Here is a 17655-nt window from a genome sequence, read left to right as displayed (position 1 = left end):
TGTCAAGCTTTTTGGGGTTATTTACTTTATTGTTTATAACGTTATGTATAATTTTATGTAGCCTTAAGTTTGTGTGATTCCCCTTTCCCTACCACCTTTGTTCCTCAAGTTCTAATTGCCTTAATAACCCAGAACTACAATTTTCGTCATCCCATACCTTGAGAACTCTCACATCTCTAGATTACCATTTTCAGCTTGGCCTCTATGTGCTATGATGTGAACTAGCAAGTGCTCCAAGGGGAAAAAGTAACTGTAAACATCTGGCTCGCTGTTGTGCATTCCCCTTCACTCTAGGATCTTGGCCCTTCAAGTCCTGGCAGTCTTGGTTCCTTTTGATGCCTTCAAACGATGCTTTTAATTTTTTAAATACAGTTTTACAATTGCTTTCAACAGTAAGTTTGTTCCAATATAAGCTGCTGTTATCATAGCCAGAAGCAAAAGTCCAAATGTATCACATTGAAGTACATACTAATTATTACTAAAATAGAAAACTGTTTTGCAAATAAAGGAATCATTTTTCGATGTTAATAATTATTAATATTATCTATTTTGGGTATTTAATTTTTATCCTTATACAAGGGTACACTATATATTATACAAATTACTTAAAATGTATTAAAAATCATTGACTTTTTTTAAACATCTTTATTGGAGTATAATTGCTTTACAATGGTGTGTTAGTTTCTGCTTTATAACAAAGTTAATCAGCTATACATATACATATATCTCCATATCTCCTCCCTCTTGCATCTCCCTCCCACCCTCCCTATCCCATCCCTCTAGATGGTCACAAAGCACCGAGCTGATCTCCCTGTGCTATCTGGCTACTTCCCACTAGCTATCTATTTTACATTTGGTAGTGTATATATGTCCATGCCACTTCCTCACTTCGTCCCAGCTTACCCTTCCCCCTCCCTGTGTCCTCAAGTCCATTCTCTATGCCTGTGTCTTTATTCGTGTCCTGCCCCTAGGTTCTTCAGAACATTTTTTTTTTTTTTTTTTAGATTCCATATATATGTGTTAGCATACGGTATGTGTTTTTCTCTTTCTGACTTACTTCACTCTGTATGAAAGACTCTAGGTCCATCCACCTCACTACAAATAACTCAATTTCATTTCTTTTTATGGTTGAGTAACATTCCACTGTGTATATGTGCCACATCTTCTCTATCCATTCATCTGTCGATGGACACTTAAGTTGCTTCCATGTCCTGGCTATTGTAAATAGAGCTGCAATGAACATTGTGGTACATGACTCTTTGTGAATTATGGTTTTCTCAGGGTATATGCCCAGTAGTGGGATTGCTGGGTCGTATGGTAGTTCTATTTTTAGTTTTTTAAGGAACCTCCATACTGTTCTTCACAGTGGCTGTATCAATTTACATTCCCACCAACAGTGCAAGAGGGTTCCCTTTTCTCCATACCCTCTCCAGCATTTATTGTTTGTAGATTTTTTGATGATGGCCATTCTGACCAGTGTGAGGTGATACCTCATTGTAGTTTTGCATTACTCTAGTAAAAAATCATTTACTTTTTTAAATGCTCAAGATCACAAATGATTTTATAAACCATCTTCAAATTAAATGCTATTTTCCTAGGCTGAATTTAATACAAAATTGAATTTAACCCAAAAATAAGGTTATTTTACTTTTAGATTATACCAGTGCATATTTGGGTTAAATGATGTTGCAAACAAGTCTCATTAATATACTGTGAGTTAGGCATCAGAGTAAGTGAAAAGATCAATGATTTGAATATCAGGTAAAATAAGTTTGGAAGGGAGATTTGAGCTGGAAATATGGATTTAGCACCATCAACCTTTGTGATCAGCATTTGAGGCAATAGCAAATTCACTAGGTATTACCACACTTGGAAATTTTGCTGAATTGGGACTGCTTCCTAAATGTTCATAGACAGGGAGCTACTAAGGCTCTCAATACTTCAAGGAAGTCTTCTATGCTCATCTCTCTTTCCCTTTTCCAAACTTTTGGTCCTCTGTCTATTCACTTCTCCTCCTACACTCAATAAATGTCTTCCTAATTCACAAGAAAAGCAGAAGCTATCAGGTGTAGCTCCCACGAATTCCTGTCCCCACATCAACAAACTAAACACTATCAAAACTCAGTCTCCTGGCTTCCCCTCCTTGTCTGAAGATTGCCCTTCATCCCCTAACTGGACCAACGACTCTGTCTGTACTCTAAATACCATCTTCCCTATATTCTTAGAACACTTGTTTCACCCATTAGGCTGGCTGCCTCCGACCTCTTCAACTTCTGCCTTCATGTCTTTTTTCTGTATAATATGCTTTCCATCAAATCTCTTGCTGGTCTGGTGTTTTTCAAATTTCAGTTCTCTACCCATTAGTGGATTGTGAAATCAATTAGTCTGTTTCATCACATAATATTCTTTTCAGAAGTAAAGTAATGTGGCACCTTCAATATCAGAATGCCATGTGTTTGTATATTTTAAGTGGTGCTGTCCACATTGCAGCAAGTACTGGGGAAACCTGAGTTGAGTGACAGCTGGTAGAAGGGATGTAATGACTATACGCATTGGCTGGGAGTCAGCCAGCCATTCACTCTTCTGTTCACTGGTATCTCATTTGATTTTCTGGATTTGACCATAATGGTATCAGGAAGTTAATGTTTTATAGTTTAATGTGTGTCAGTGTAATTTACAGTTAATCATGAAATGAAGTTTAGAAGAATTTATCCACTATTGGCAAGACTTCCCATCAAGTTTTGGTTATGCGTTTTTTTGGATTAGGTGTAATTGTTAGGCATTTTTTGGCTTTGCGATAATTGTACACTTTAATCAAACCTGTATAAGCTATTCTTAAAATAGTTTATTTTACTATTAGAAGAAATGAGAATGATGATGTAAAAAGCACAGAAGGATGTTCTGGTTGAACTGCCAGATTTGGACCAACAAACAGTGAAAACATTGGGAAAAATGTTTCTTTTAATCAATAAGTTTTAAAATTTGAGCTTAATCAAAAAAATAAATTCAAGCCTTCTTAATAAAGATTAAATATAGTTTGTCAAATGCTCAACACCACTGAAACTTTATTATTTGTAATATTTTTGCAAATGAAAGCTTAAATTTGTACACACACATATAAACTTGGAAATACAAGCCAAACTGGTTGGTAAGGCCCTCAAATATTTTCAAAGAAAGAAAAAAAGACATAAATTTGTCAACACTATTTCAGGTCAGTTAATGAAAAAGTATTACTATCATATTTAGTTGCATATGTGTGGTGAGAGAGAAAATTACTCACATAGTTACTGAAAAAACTATTCTCGGCATACATGGACATGGTGAATATGATTCTTGATGATAAATCAGCTGAGAAATTTAAAAATATACTTCTAAGTGATAACACATTCTCCTAAACACATTTGTGGTTCTATAGAACATACAGAATAGAATTAATACTTATTAGGCCAATGTGAGCAGACATAGGTTATGTGATTCTACTTAATGAGAGCACTAATATACTTTCAGTTTACGCCAAATATATATGACAAGACAATTTTTGTAAAGGATTTATTGTGTTGTTTAAATTTAACCTAACCCATAACTGTTTTAAGTAACTTGATAAAATTAGAAAAATATATTATTTGGAAAACATAAATTAAACTGGTAAATTGTAATAGAATTGCAAGTGATTCAGAAGTAAATATGACCAGGAAACATAACAAAGTAATTTAAAATATTATTAGAAATTACCATCTACTTTACTATTTGGAATTACCGTTTCACACATTGTAAAGATTTGGCATCTTAAGAATTCTACTGAGTCTCTACTGAATCTCTTGAAAACAAATCATAGTTGTTTGATTTCATTAAGAGAAAGCACTTTTGATGTGCTTTCTTCAGAAATTCAAGGTGTGGCTGAGATTAGCTGTCACCCACCAAATCCTCCTCTCTCTGTCACAGGAACAGAACTGTGGCAGGGGTCTTGGGGGCCCAGATAGACTATATTGTACCCAGGTGTGTCTCTGCAACTGTCTTCACCAATGGAATATAGGAAAATGGATTTGTGTGACATCTACATCTGAGACCTGGACTCATTTACTCTCTCTTCCTCTTCCTGTGAACTAGAACACAACCTGCCTAGGACCCACCCTTGGTCACACAGATGAGAACAACTTGCTCTGGGATGGTAGAGGAGTAAAATGTAAGGTACATGGTCCTTGAATGATCTCCTGGAACTTCTGTATCAACCTGCATCACCAACTCAGGACTTAATTTAAGCGAGAAATAAAAGTCTGTGTTCTGTAAACCACTGTATTGTTGGATCTTTGTTAGCCTTTCCATTAACTAATATGTGCATATGTTATATCATACTGGAGTAATAGATTGTTATGAGGAAAATACTGATTAAGTTATATGAACTAAAAAAACGGGATTCACATTTTTCTGTTTAAAAGCAATCTCCTTTGGCTAACATTTTTGGAGATGATGTTTCAGTAACAAAATTGGCACATATAACTAGATTTTTTTGACATTTTAAATTAACTGAATTTGGATCTATAGGGAAAAAGTAAAAATATATTTCAAGATGTTGACTATATCCAACAGTTACAAAATACATTTTAAGTAATCACTGTGGTTACTATATGTCCTCAACATTTTGCAACACAGGAAGAGAACATTATTAATGAAACATTTTGAATGGAATAAAATGAAAGATACTAATAATATTGCAATTATTTGTTTGAAACTTCAAACGTTTCCAAAAAAGAAATTTGAAATATCAAGGAAAAGCATTTAAATAAAAGATCCATTTGTTTTTTAAAATCCCGGATACATATTTGAGTTAAAGTTGATGCCCAAAGAAGGAAACTAATTACTAATACTTTGTTATTCAAATATCTTGAAGAATGATTATAAATTTATCACCATTTTAGATTAAGATTAAAGAAGACTTCACTGAAATTTGCAATTTCAGTCGCTAAGTAGAGTATATCGTTATTAATAGCATCCACACCACTTATTTGTGTGTGAACCAGAGTTTTTAACCAACATAACTAAAAACAGTGGAAAGAAATAGACATCAAAGCACAGAGCACCTGTGTCATGCATGCAGCATTGTGTTCATGTCTCCAACCTGGATTGAATTTCCAAACGGGTAAGCGTGCCTGCAACAATGCCTAAAAATCATATTTAATAGTAAGTCTATTTTATTTAACAGTAAGTATTGTTTTAGAAATAAAATTTTTGTTTCAGTTTTTCAATCTAGCTATACATGTACCTATGTGTATACTGGGTGAACTCAGGACATTTTCTGCCGTGAGTTGACATTTTTTAAAAAAAAGGTCTTATAGCTATTTTACTGTTACTTTCCTTCACAGCCAACATCTTGAGTGGGTTATTTAGACATGTGTTTCTACCTGCTCTTAATCCACTGCAACCAGATTCTGCCCTCATTATTCTTCTGGGGCAGGCTTCCTGACTAAACTCTCACATCCATTTAATCCTTTGCTGTGTTTATCTTTGTCCTCTCTGTGGCCATTGCCCTTGTTGCCCGGATACTACTTTTATTTCATTTTCCCACCACTTAAAAAAAATAATTTGCAATCATAAAAGTAAAAATGTTCAAGGAAAAAATAAACTCACCTATAACCCCATCAGAGATAAACACTGTTAATAGTTTATGTTTATTTTCCATTTATATATATGTACGTATTTTAAAACATACGTACATCCATATCAAATATTTAAATAATAAAATGGGGCTCATTTAGTGCAAAGAAGTACATAGCATTTTACAACCTTCTATTTCATTTAACTATACAGTAGAAACTGCTTTTCAGGTCATTCAATATTCCTCTCCTGCATTATTCTTAAAGGCTATATACTTTGCTGCTTTATGGATACATACATCATAAATTATTCATCCATTTCTCTGTTGCTGGACATTTAGATAGTTTTCAATTTTTAAAGATAATTGAATGACACACTGAAATCCTTGTGGGAAAAAAAATCACAAAACCTTTATCCGCTTCCATAATCACTTGCTTAAGATGAATTTCTAAAAGTGGGATTGCTGGGTTGGAGCCATACCTCTGCTACATACACATTCAGAATCCCTCCAGGAATGGGTACCAAGTTACCCTTCCACCAGCACCCATAACATGAGAGGACCTAATTGGCCAGCTCCTTACTAACACCAGGCAATAGTATTTTAAATCTCTTAGCCAATTTTATTAAGAAGAAAATCACCTTTTATTGAAAGATTTTGTGTTCTTTTGATTAGTAGTTGCTTGAACACTTTTCATAGGTTGTGTCATTTGTATTTATTCCTCTGTGAACTGACTTCATATTATTGCCTATTGTTTTAAAGTGTGCATCTGTTTTTTTTAATACTTTGTAAAAGCTTTTTTTTTTTTTAATTTTATTTATTTATTTATTTATTTATGGCTGTGTTGGGTCTTCGTTTCTGTGCGAGGGCTTTCTCTAGTTGTGGCAAGCGGGGGCCTCTCTTCATCACGGTGCGTGGGCCTCTCACTATCGCGACCTCTCTTGTTGCGGAGCACAGGCTCCAGACGCGCAGGCTCAGCAATTGTGGCTCACGGGCCTAGTTGCTCCGCAGCACGTGGGATCTTCCCAGACCAGGGCTCGAACCCGTGTTCCCTGCATTGGCAGGCAGATTCTCAACCACTGTGCCACCAGGGAAGCCCCTGAACTTTTTTTTTTTAGCACTGTAAACCTTTCTTCAAATGATGGTTTCATAAGGTGTGTGGATGTGAGTAGAAGGGTCCCTAGGGGGCTAGACTTTGCAAGTTTTGCCTCCTCACTACCAAGAGGGCTTAAGCAGCAGTCTTAACACCCCCGTCTGTTGGACACCCTCCTGTGACACTCCCTCTCCTGGCTGCCCTCCTGCACTGCGGGTTTCTAACTGCTCCTTCTCAGCCTCCTCTGTGGGCACTTGCTCCTCTGCCCATCATTTGAGGGTAAGATGCCCCCAACTTCCTCTCTGGCCTCCTGCTCTTCCCATTTGATCCACTGCTTCCCAGCAACCTTTGCCAAATCCTAGACATCAACAATTCTCAATTCTTGATGGTTTCAAATCCTCATTTCTATCACAGAGGCCTGTCCCGAGTTCCTGCCCATAAATAAAACACCCTATGGTATCTCATTACCATTTCAACCCAAACGTGTTCAAAACTGAACTCATATAACCCCTGGATTCCAAACCTTTCTCTTCCTCTCTTCTTCAGCTCGGAGGATGGGGCCACCATCCTCCCATTTTCCCAAACAAGAAACCTGGAAGTTATCCCATATGTTACTACCCCAATCAGTCAGTAAATCCTACAGCTTTGACACCTTAAATATCTCTTGCTATATTTTCCTCTGTTCCTTTCCATCTATCATTGGCTTAACTTATTTCTAGATTACTGCAGAATCTTCTTACTCTTTTCCCAGCTGCCAGTCTACTCCTCTGAAATTTAACTTCCTCACTACCACTACAGTTACATTTCTAAAGAACAACAAAAATGCTTAAAATCCTTTCTTAGTTCCCAACCACAGCTTTCACAACAGGGAAAAAAATGAGACTCCAAATAAGACTCCTGCTTTCCTCTCCCTCCTTCCTGCAGCAACCATCCTAGGGCTCCCATCGCTGAACCCGACTTGAAGTTCCTGAAACACAGGTGCTCTCCCAAGAGTAGAGGCCCTGCCTCACACTGCCTTCCCCATCCGGCCCCCCACGTCCGCCTCCCAAGTTCAGCCTGAAGGTTCTTCACTGCGGAAGCTTTCTCTGTCCACCTCTCCCACCCCTACCCAAGTCAGGTAGCCCTTGTGCGCCACTCCCCCGCCCGCCCCCGCCTTTATTTTTCTTCAGAGGAAAACAATTCAGGTCAACAAAGGAAGGGAAAGGGAAGAAAGAGAGATTTTTTAAAGGGGTTTTGGATGCAAGAGTGTGTTTCGAGTCCAAATCTTGTTGCTTTGGGAAGTACCTTAACCTGTGTATAATGAGGATGTTCATCACACACACACACACACACGTGAGATGGTGTGGAATCCATGGTTGGGCAGAATCACAGTCTATTCCCAGGTAGCGCCCGGGCCTGGCACCGAGCCTGGCACAGAGGGCGGCCCAGAAGAGCTGCTCATCACTAACGAGGGAGCAGCGCCTGGACCGCGGGACGCAGAGGGCGCCACGCCGCGGCGCCGGGAGCTCCGCGAGCCGGAGCCGGGCCGCCCCAACTCCGCCCGCCCCGGATGGGGGTGTGGCGGGAGCAGCGACGAGGCCCCTCCCCGCCCGCTGCCGGCCGCCGCCAGACGCTCCCTCGGGCCGAGCCCGGCCAACGCCCAGCCGGCCAGCCAGCCCAGGACGTCCACCTCCACCTTTCCGCGGGCCTCCGTGCCCCCGGGACCGCCTCGGGGGCCGGGTCGGAGTCGCGGCCTCCGCTCCCCAGCCCGCGGTCGCCGTGGCCGTCGCCGCGCGCCGGGCGCACCTGACCGGGCGGGCGGGGCGGCGGGCGGGGCTCCGGGCCTGACGTGGCGGCGGCATGGAGCGGGCGTGATTCATCAGCCGCCGCGCGGGGTCGGAGCGGGGCGAGCGCAGTGGCCGCCTAGGTGCCCAGGGCCGGGTTGCGGTGGCGGCGGCGTCACCGCCGGGCCTCGCGTGCGCTCCCCTTGCTGTCTGCGGCCGGCCCCCGGCGAAGGTCAAGATGGAAGAAATCCTAAGGAAGCTGCAGAAGGAAGCGTCCGGGAGCAAGTACAAAGCCATCAAAGAGAGCTGCACCTGGGCCCTGGGTAAGCGCGCCGAGCGGGGCGCGGGGCGTAGGGCACCTGCCGGTGGGTCGCGCGGGCTGGGTGCAATGGCCCCTCTGCGTGTGGGGGGGGGGGTTTCGCTGAGCATCTGTGACCGAAGCATTTCGCGCAATTGCCAGAGTTGCCTCGGTAAACTGATGTGTGATATGCGAATTTGGGTTCGGGCGTTGACATCCATCCGCCTCCCCTCTGGTCTTTTTATCTTCTTCCAAACCTTATCGGGGAAACGCCGTCCTCCCCTCCGGGCGGCCCCTTTCTTCAGATCCCCAGCACGGCGGACGGTGGTCACCCATCTCCGAGTCAGGACCGCAAGCCGGTGGGAATCCAGGGGCCTGATTCCTAAGCGCCTGTGGGCAAAAGGGAAGTTGAACCATCAACCCCATCTCAAAACCTTGGCGAGTGTAACCGGGAAGAAATAGCTTATTTAATTTGATTTTCCTGATAGAGGCCAGCTTGTTAAGTATTAGCTTTCATGGTTATTCTACATGAAGAATAACATACGGGTGGGATGGTGTTACCTCTGCAATTGTGTTGTCGTCTGCCCTTCAGACAGGTGGGATTTTAGATTTGTGAGCTGTGCAAGCATTGAAAGAAGTTCCACGTAGCAAATTTGTGTTTCCCATCAGACTCAGGTTGTAGAACTCAACCTCGGAGAAAACTGAATGACATTCCAATTAGGCAAGAACGTGGGCAATCAAAATTGTCTGGGTGGGAATGCAGAGCGATCAGGAGCATACTTAGGTGACAGTGATGCTTTAGGAGAAGAAAAAGGAAAGGCAAAGGAGAAACCAGGGCAGCTCTCTTGGCCTCTGGCCTTGCCCAAGCCTGCATGCGATTCCTCAGTTGCCACTTAATTAAAACATAAAATTGAATCCCTTTCTCTCTCAACCAAAGAGCCATCAGCGCTTGTCATGACACTGTACTGTGGTACAGCCTGAAAAGAGATAGAGAAGGGCTATTAGAAGGTTTTCCACTAAATGGAGAATTCTGATGGTGCTTTAGGTGGTGACTCGGTTAATATTTAGAAGGTCTGAATTCACGTATGTTTGAGCGTGTGTGTACAATCACAGCCACATCGTTTTTTTTATGTCTGCCTATCATCACAAAATTCCCTAGAATGTTGTCTAGGAAGTTTATCTTATAGGCAGAATCAGAACTTGACCATTTGTCTACTGTTAGAGAGAAAAAAAAAATGGACCAGGTACATAAGTGAGAAGCAAGGCTCTTAAAGCCACAGTACTATTTTTGCATTGCCATTGTCATTCAGCAGAGTGATCAGGGTAGATTCTCAAATGCCTCTAATGAAGGGTCACAGATGGCTGGGTAACATAATAAAGCAGGGCTGACTGCACTCTAAACATGCTATTCCTTGTACTTGTGATTATTTTGCTGTAAGTTAAGCAGATTTAGATAACAGGGAGGAGGAGAGGAATCTAGTATTTTTAATTTTAATTTTGATACTCAACATCTTGTTAAGTTAAAGTGCAGTGTTGCCTAGTTTAGGTCCTTGAAGTGACCTCAAAGCCCAGAGCTGAGGCAGGTAGATGATCTGAGCAGAGCCTGGAGTCCAGCCTGCCTGGAAGAGTAGATGTGATTCTTTTCCCAGTGGCTGTTCTTAGTGAGCAAGAGGAGATGGGAGCTCATGAAACACTTAAATAACAGTGCGAGGAATTCATTGTGCAGGTTGGAATGAGTAAACCAGGAAAAGAGATCAAAGAAGAGGGGATGAATGTGGGGTCAGGGATGTGTTGGGGGGATTGGTGTGAGCTGGTGGGGCTTTTGAAGTAAATTGGGCTTGGAGAATGGGTAAGCTGTGGGTTTCTTCTCTTCTTCTTCTATCCTCCTCTGTACTGAGCAGTGGGGATAGAAAGATGAATAAAATGCTCTCTCCCTATAATTAGTTTGTTGGAAGTGTATGTTGGAGGGTGCATGAGGCAGAAACAAAGACATGAAGGTATGGTTTCCTGTTCTCTTTCCCACTCCAATCCATTTTCCACTGTTCCATCTTTTTTTTTTTTTTTTTTTTTTTTTTTTTTGCTATAAAATGCTTTTCACTCCTCAACCCCCATACTTTTTTTTTTTAGAGTAAAGTGTGAATTCCTTAGAATGCTTTTTGGAATCTAGCCCCAGCCTTCTTTCCCATCGCCCCCATAGCAAGTGTTCGTCGGTCCCCAGTAAGCCACGTACTTTCTTGTACATGCTGTGTGCTGCCCACTTCTCTGCCTGGGTTCGTGCTAATCCTTCTGCCACAGCTTCCCTTTCCAGAATCCCAAGGCCCAGCTCACATACGAAGCCTCCCCGGAGCTCTGCCGTCGAATCAGTTGCTCCTGTGGGCTCTGAGCCCTGCTCTCAGGACCGTCTTATAGCACCTGCTGCTGGGGATTATAGTGGGTTATGCACAAAGCTCCTCTTTTAGGGGCAGGATGACTGAGAAATATACTGGATTCAGGAGACCAAAAAAACTGATTCAAGCAGACTGAAGCAAAATAGCATGTATTCACTCTATGAACTAAATACCCCTTGGAAGGCTAGCTGTGGGTTGAGTTTGGTTCAGGAATTAGATGCTGTTTCAAGGACCTCGCTCTGCTCTTTTGGGATTTTGAGCACTCAGCATGAGTCTCCACAGCTTTGGGTTCATGAATCAGCACACTTAGACCATCTCAGGAGAGAGAGATCGTCTCTGACTTAGACCATCATGGGAGAGACGGGTCATTTTACACTTGGGCCATTATAGGGAAGAGAGGTCACCATGACATTTAGACCATCCCAGGAAAGAGTCACCTCTTATCAAAAGTACCATTGGAGAGAGGGGTCATCTTCACACTTATTCCATCTCAGAAGAAAGAGCTCATCTCCCACTTGGACTATTATAGGAGAAAGACATTTAGACCATCACAGGAGAGAGGAGTCATCTCCCATTAAAACTGTCATAGAAGAGAGAGAGAGAGCATCTCCACATTTAGGCCTTTACAGGAGAAAGGGGTCATTTCCCACTAGGCCTATCATGGGATCATCTCAAGAGAGTGGGGCTCTTCCAGTCACTCCCACCCAGTCCTTGGTGTCACAGTTCTCTCTTTGTCCTGATGGGTTGAGTATGTATCCTTGAACCAGTCCTCTGGGCTAGCTGGCTACAAGGCCCAGTGAAATCCCAGAGTCAGGGAAGGATGGCTTCCTCAAAACAAAATTAGGGTTTGCTGCTTCAGAGGCAGCGGAGTGGACGCCAGTCAACCAAAGCAACAAATATCTACAGTGTAGACGTGAGCTTCTTGAGCATAGGGACTGTTGCTTATGCTTGTCTGTGGCTTCTGCACCTACAATATGAGAGGCACATGTTCAGTACATAAATAAATCAACATGTTAGTGTCTTATTTGGGTTTTAAGTGATATTCGTCTTGTTTTCTAGTTATATATGCTCATTTTAGAATATTGAAAAGTATTCGAACACTATAAAGAAAAAATTAAAATCACCCATAATGTCACCACCCAGAGAAAACACTAATCACATTTCGGAGTATTTCCCTTCTGCAAAGGGTTATACATATATGGCAGATTGTTACTTGTTTTTTAACTTCAGCTTTTCTTCCACTTTATTATTAATATGTCTCTGAAAATCAGTTTTCTTAATGGCTGCATAATAACGGGCAAGGAACATGTATGTACTTTTTCTCTATTTTAAGCTATCTAGGTTAGATACTTTTCTTGTCAGTGAGGAAATGGTCTGACTAAAGAATAGAAAAGAACAAGGGACTGGGTCAGCGTGTGGAGAGCCTGAAAGAATAGCATTCTCCTTCAAGCACTGGCAATCCTGGAGTCTTGGGAGCTGGGAATGGCAGGATGAAATAGAATGGCCGAACATTAGAACTGGACCATGTCCCTTTTAGAAACTTTAGGTGTTTGCACATATCAGGGAGCTCTTGTAGAATGGATTTGGAAAACGGAGAAGAGAAAGAAAATTAGAGGCCTGAATACCAAGTAAGAGAAGAAGGATGGTCTATCTAACCACCATGCTTCCGTCTATCTTTCCACCCGCTTTTCCTTCCAGCCACAGCGTCTGTTACCTTCACAGCTAAACTTCTTAAAAAGTGAATGTAACTAAACATACTGTATAGTACAGGGAACTCTACTTAATGCACTGTGGTGACCTAAATGGGAAGGAAATCCAAAAAAGAGGGGACATATGTACATGTATCGCTGATTCATTTTGCCGTACAGTAGAAACTAACACAACATTGTAAAGCAACTATACTCCAATAAAAATTAATAATAAAAAAAAAAGTGAATGTAGTGATTGTGTCCACATCCTCACTTCCTGCTCACTTTTCAACTCACTGCGATCTGACTTTCTCCTCTGTTCTTCCACCAACTGAAGAATAAGGTACCCAGACCTCAGTCTAGCAGACCATCCTCACTTCCCTCTTACCAGTCCTCTCAGCCACATTGGGCCCCCACTTGACCTTGGCCTCATGCCCGCACCCCGTCTGTTTCGATTGTACCTCTTGCGCTGCTCCGTCTCCTTTGCAGCTCCAGCTCCTCCCCAGCCTAAAAGTTTGCGTTTCACAAGAATGAGCCATGAGCTCTCGTCTCTGACTCGCAGCCCGACTGGAGTTGAACACTTTCAGAGCCACAGCTTCAGTTCAGTTTCTGAGAATGCGATGCCCACATTTACATCCCTGGGCTTCACCTGTGCTCTGACATGCCACCCCCGATTCAGCTTCCTACCCGGCGTCCCTTCTGGAACAGGATGGGCTCATTATGGCTGCTCTGTGACTACCTTTCTCTTTTCCCTTTCCTCTAGCTCTCTGTTAGCGCTTGTAGAGTTGGGCACTGTTGCACATCCTGAGTTGAATATAAACTCTTCTGTGTGATGGGGAAAACCACAGCGATATTGTTGGTCAGCGTCAGACCCCCTTCTTGGGAAGCAGCGTCAGGTTGTCCTGGGCACTGGCTCTGCCCTGCCGACTGCTGGCCTGGGCTCAGCCATGAGATGCAGACTCACTCCCTGCATCTGCATCTCAGGGTTTTGTTTTCTCATTATCCTGTCTCATCTTAAGAACTGACTTCAGTCCTTCTACTTCCTCCCTTGGCCTTGTGGCCGCAGCATCACCGACCCTCCTCATCCGTCTTTCTATTTTGCTAACTGTCTGGCTTACACCCACTGTTCTGCCCCATGGACCACAGAGGGCCCAGATGCTATCGTCATGTTTTGGCCTGTTCTTAGTCCTGAGTCTCAGGGATACATTTGGTGTCCACTGTTCCCTCTGATCTGTTAGCAGGGTGGGGAGAGATGTTTCTCCTTCCCCAATAAAAATCGTTCAGATTGACAGGGCTTGTTGACTCTAAACGGTGAAGAGAGAAGGCAAGAGTTTGAACAGAAAAACTGGAGACCGGTTGGAGTGTGTGATGTTGTGATTTATAATAAGAAATATATATATTGGTCTTGGTCCCTGTTTCTGGCTCAGAGCTCCTAAAACCCTTGGAATTTCCCAAGTGAAGAGAGCTATAGAGTCATTTGTTAGGTTAATGAAGTGATTGTTGGACCACACCTACAGATGGGGGCTGGCTGCCAGGAAAACCATCCTTTTCAGTCCCACCCCCCCTGACCTCCACAGAGGGCCCCCCTGACCTCCACAGAGGGGAGAGGAGCTGAAGACTGAGTTCATACATCAATGGCCAATCAATCATGCCTATGTAATGAAGCCTCCGTAAAACCCCCGAAGGATGGGGTTTGGAGCACTTCCCGGCCTATGAACACAGAGACATTTGGCAAGAGTGGTACACCCAGAGAGCACGGACTCTCTCTGCCCTTTCTCCACACCTTGCCACATGCACCTCTAGCATCTGGCTGTTCCTGAGTTATATCCTTCTGTAACATACCAGTAATCTACTAGGTGAAAGTTCCTCTGAGTTCTGTGAGCCATTCTAGCAAATTAATTAAACCCAAGGAAGGGGTTGTTGGAAACTTTAATTTCTGGCCAGTCGGTCAGCCCAGGTGACAACCGGACTTGAGATTAGCATCTGAAGGTGGGGTTGCGGCGGGGGGGTGTTACAGGCTTGTAGGATTGAGCCCAAATCTGTGGGATCTGATGCTCTCTCCAATTCGTGTCAGAGTTGAGTTAAATTGGAGGACACCCAGCTGCTGTCAGGGAATTGCTTGTTGGTGTGGGAAAACCATCCCCCCCCCCCTCCGCAACCCTGACACGTGCGCACGCGTACACACACACACACACACACACATTGGAATTGGGTGCAGGATTGTTGGAGCTATTGAAATAGAACAGTTTTTATTTTTGAAGAGAATAGTGAATGTTTCATTATCTCAACAACTGGAGGCAGCAAGAGGGTGAATAATCCACAACAATGGTAAAGTACTGGACATCCAGGTCAGAGTTATGAGACTTGGGGGTGAGCCTCTCAGTCAGAATCCTTAACTATAGTATGATTTTTAGAAAGTTTCATCTGCCGTGTCATAAATGTGCGTGAGATGAACTGTTGCATAAAGTGCCTTGTGAACTTGAAAGTCTCACAAGTATAAGTTATTATTTAAGGGTATTAAAACGGTATTTTTTCAAGGAAATAGCTTTCCTTTCTCTATTGTTATTGCAAGAATATAGCATTTTTAGCCAGTTGTAACTAGATTAAATTGGCACTCTGTTTCCGGTTAGGAATTTAACTATTTATTCTGTCTCTAAGCGAAATGCGTCCTAATCTTTAAGCTCTGAGAGGAAGTCTTGTGGGCTAGCAAAGGAAAAGGATTTTTAAGTATGGATGATTTGCATGCAGATAATTGAGAATTGACTAATTTATAATTATAGGAATTTCCAGGGGGGAAAAAAGAAACTAACAGTGAAATTTGTATACAATTTAAATTCTCAGTCTTTACATATTTATTTTTAACTTTGTAATTTTCCCTTTGCAGAAACCCTGGATAGTGTGGATACCATTGTCAAGATCCCTCCACACTTGCTGAGGTAAGGAGACTGGAGTTGTATAATATAGGGGAAGTAAAAATTACCCGCTGTGCTTTCCTGAAGGGCCAGAAAACCTCACTGGTTTATAGCATTTTACTTGCTGACTGGTGGCTTTTTTGCATCAGTGAACTGGGATATTTCATGAGGTTAGCATGATGGGAAGCTGATTGCACTGATTTCTACCTGTCCTGGAGTGAGTGAAGTCAGTAATCCAAAGGAACCAGCTGTGGAAGTCAGGGATGAAAGGATAAAATTGGTCAAGGAGAGAAATGACCGAAATCTAAGTGAGGGTGTGAAGTCAGTAATCCAAAGGAACCAGCTGTGGAAGTCAGGGATGAAAGGATAAAATTGGTCAAGGAGAGAAATGACCGAAATCTAAGCGAGGGTGTGGACGGTGGACGGAATCTTCCACTGTGAGTTGGGAAATGGCGCCCCCTTACTGGGAGAGCAGCCCTGCACGATGTGGGTTGGATTTAAGCTCTCACTGGCCCCTTGGTTGGACACCATCTCACAAACTCTATAGGCATCAGCAGCAGCCCTGAGACAGTGAATCTATCTCCCCACTTCCTCAACTCTTCCCACTCCCCACCCCCCTCCACCATCATGAGAGAAATACATGCTTTATGTGGAAATTGGGAAAGAGCAAATAAGAAAGTTACCCATAATTACACCTCCTAAGGGTAACCACTGAAAACGGTTTAATAGATTTTCTTAATAGACTTTCCCCCCAGCACACATACAAATTAATATGAAGTTTTATTTACAAGTTTGTTTCCTGCTTGTGTTTTCGGTCAGCACCATATGAAGAACATTTTCTAATGTCAGTATATGTTCTTCAAATTAAAATATTGCATATATGTCCATTGTATGGCTGCTGCAACATGAATTATTTCGCAGTTTTCTTATTGTTAGACATTTGGATCGTTTCCAGATTTTTCTTTGAGATTATTAAAAACAATCTTTTGTTGCATATAGTTTCTATAGTGTCAGCACACTGATTTATTAGGTATTTTCTCTCTTTTCAAGTAGATTGAACAAGAATTATGTTTCTGTCTTTTTTAAAAATGTATTACTTCTCCTGTAGTGTCTGCTACAGGCTGATATATTGTAAGGTAATTCATGTGTTAATCAAACCAAGTGTACTTTTGTGGGTATAAAGCTTCTAAATGGGTAGAATGTCTGGCAGCAACATTCTTGCCCGGAGGAGGTATATTCCAGCTGGGGTATCCATGTGAAAACACTCCAAGAGATACGAAGGCATGGATGGTTTAAAGGAGACGATTTCCCAATTTCTGTAGGTACCCTGTCTTAAAATTATTTGCTTCAGAACTGATTTTGCCACGTCTCCTTTTCCATTTCACTTCTTAACCTTCTCCTGCCTGACAAAGGACAGCTGTTACCCATCCCATCCTGAATCTGACTGTGGTGTGTTTTCCTGGGGTGCAAAACCCTCTTCCTACCAACAAAGGACTGTGAAAATATTAGTGTCTGTGTTGATAAAGGGGATGAATACAGTGATCAGGGCACACATCTTTTTGCAGGTTAGTTTTTACTTCTTGGCTTTCAACAAAATTGAAGGAGGACCTAATCTAGTTATGAGATAATAGACAAAAAGATTTTTTGATGATAAATCTCCTTCATTCCTTTCTTATATAAAAAAGGTTTCTTATTGCTTACGTCTTTAAACGTGGGAAAAAAGGTATGGAATTGATGTTAAACCCCACCTTCTTATAGCAATAGAGAATATTCATCTATAGATATATGAACTAGTTGAGAAAAATAAACAAGCCCTGTCCATTTCTTTAGAAATACATTTCCAATAAAATTGTAATTTCCATGTTAACTATATTAACATTCTTATAATTATTAATGTTGTTTGGATCAGTCATTTGCATCAGAA

General features: G+C 42.0%; 1 protein-coding gene across 4 annotated transcripts in view; it reads left to right on the top strand.

The window, feature by feature from the left end:
* The first annotated feature begins 8298 nt into the window (after positions 1-8298).
* ARFGEF3 (ARFGEF family member 3) overlaps positions 8299-17655 on the top strand; it is a 206982-nt gene continuing 197625 nt past the window's right edge. For 3 of the 4 annotated variants that reach the window (XM_007190935.2, XM_007190936.2, XM_007190934.2), the window contains exons 1-2: positions 8299-8769; positions 15704-15755. In XM_007190935.2, coding sequence (XP_007190997.2) covers positions 8685-8769; positions 15704-15755 — 137 coding nt within the window. In that variant the 5' untranslated portion in view covers positions 8299-8684. Of the gene's footprint in view, positions 8770-15703; positions 15756-17655 lie in introns of those variants that run through there. The other variant, XM_057528070.1, reaches the window with a different exon arrangement.

Source organism: Balaenoptera acutorostrata, chromosome 14, assembly GCF_949987535.1.
Source record: "Balaenoptera acutorostrata chromosome 14, mBalAcu1.1, whole genome shotgun sequence".
NCBI lineage: Eukaryota > Metazoa > Chordata > Mammalia > Artiodactyla > Balaenopteridae > Balaenoptera > Balaenoptera acutorostrata.
Note: the sequence above shows the minus strand (reverse complement) of the source record. Positions and strands in the feature narration are given on the sequence as shown.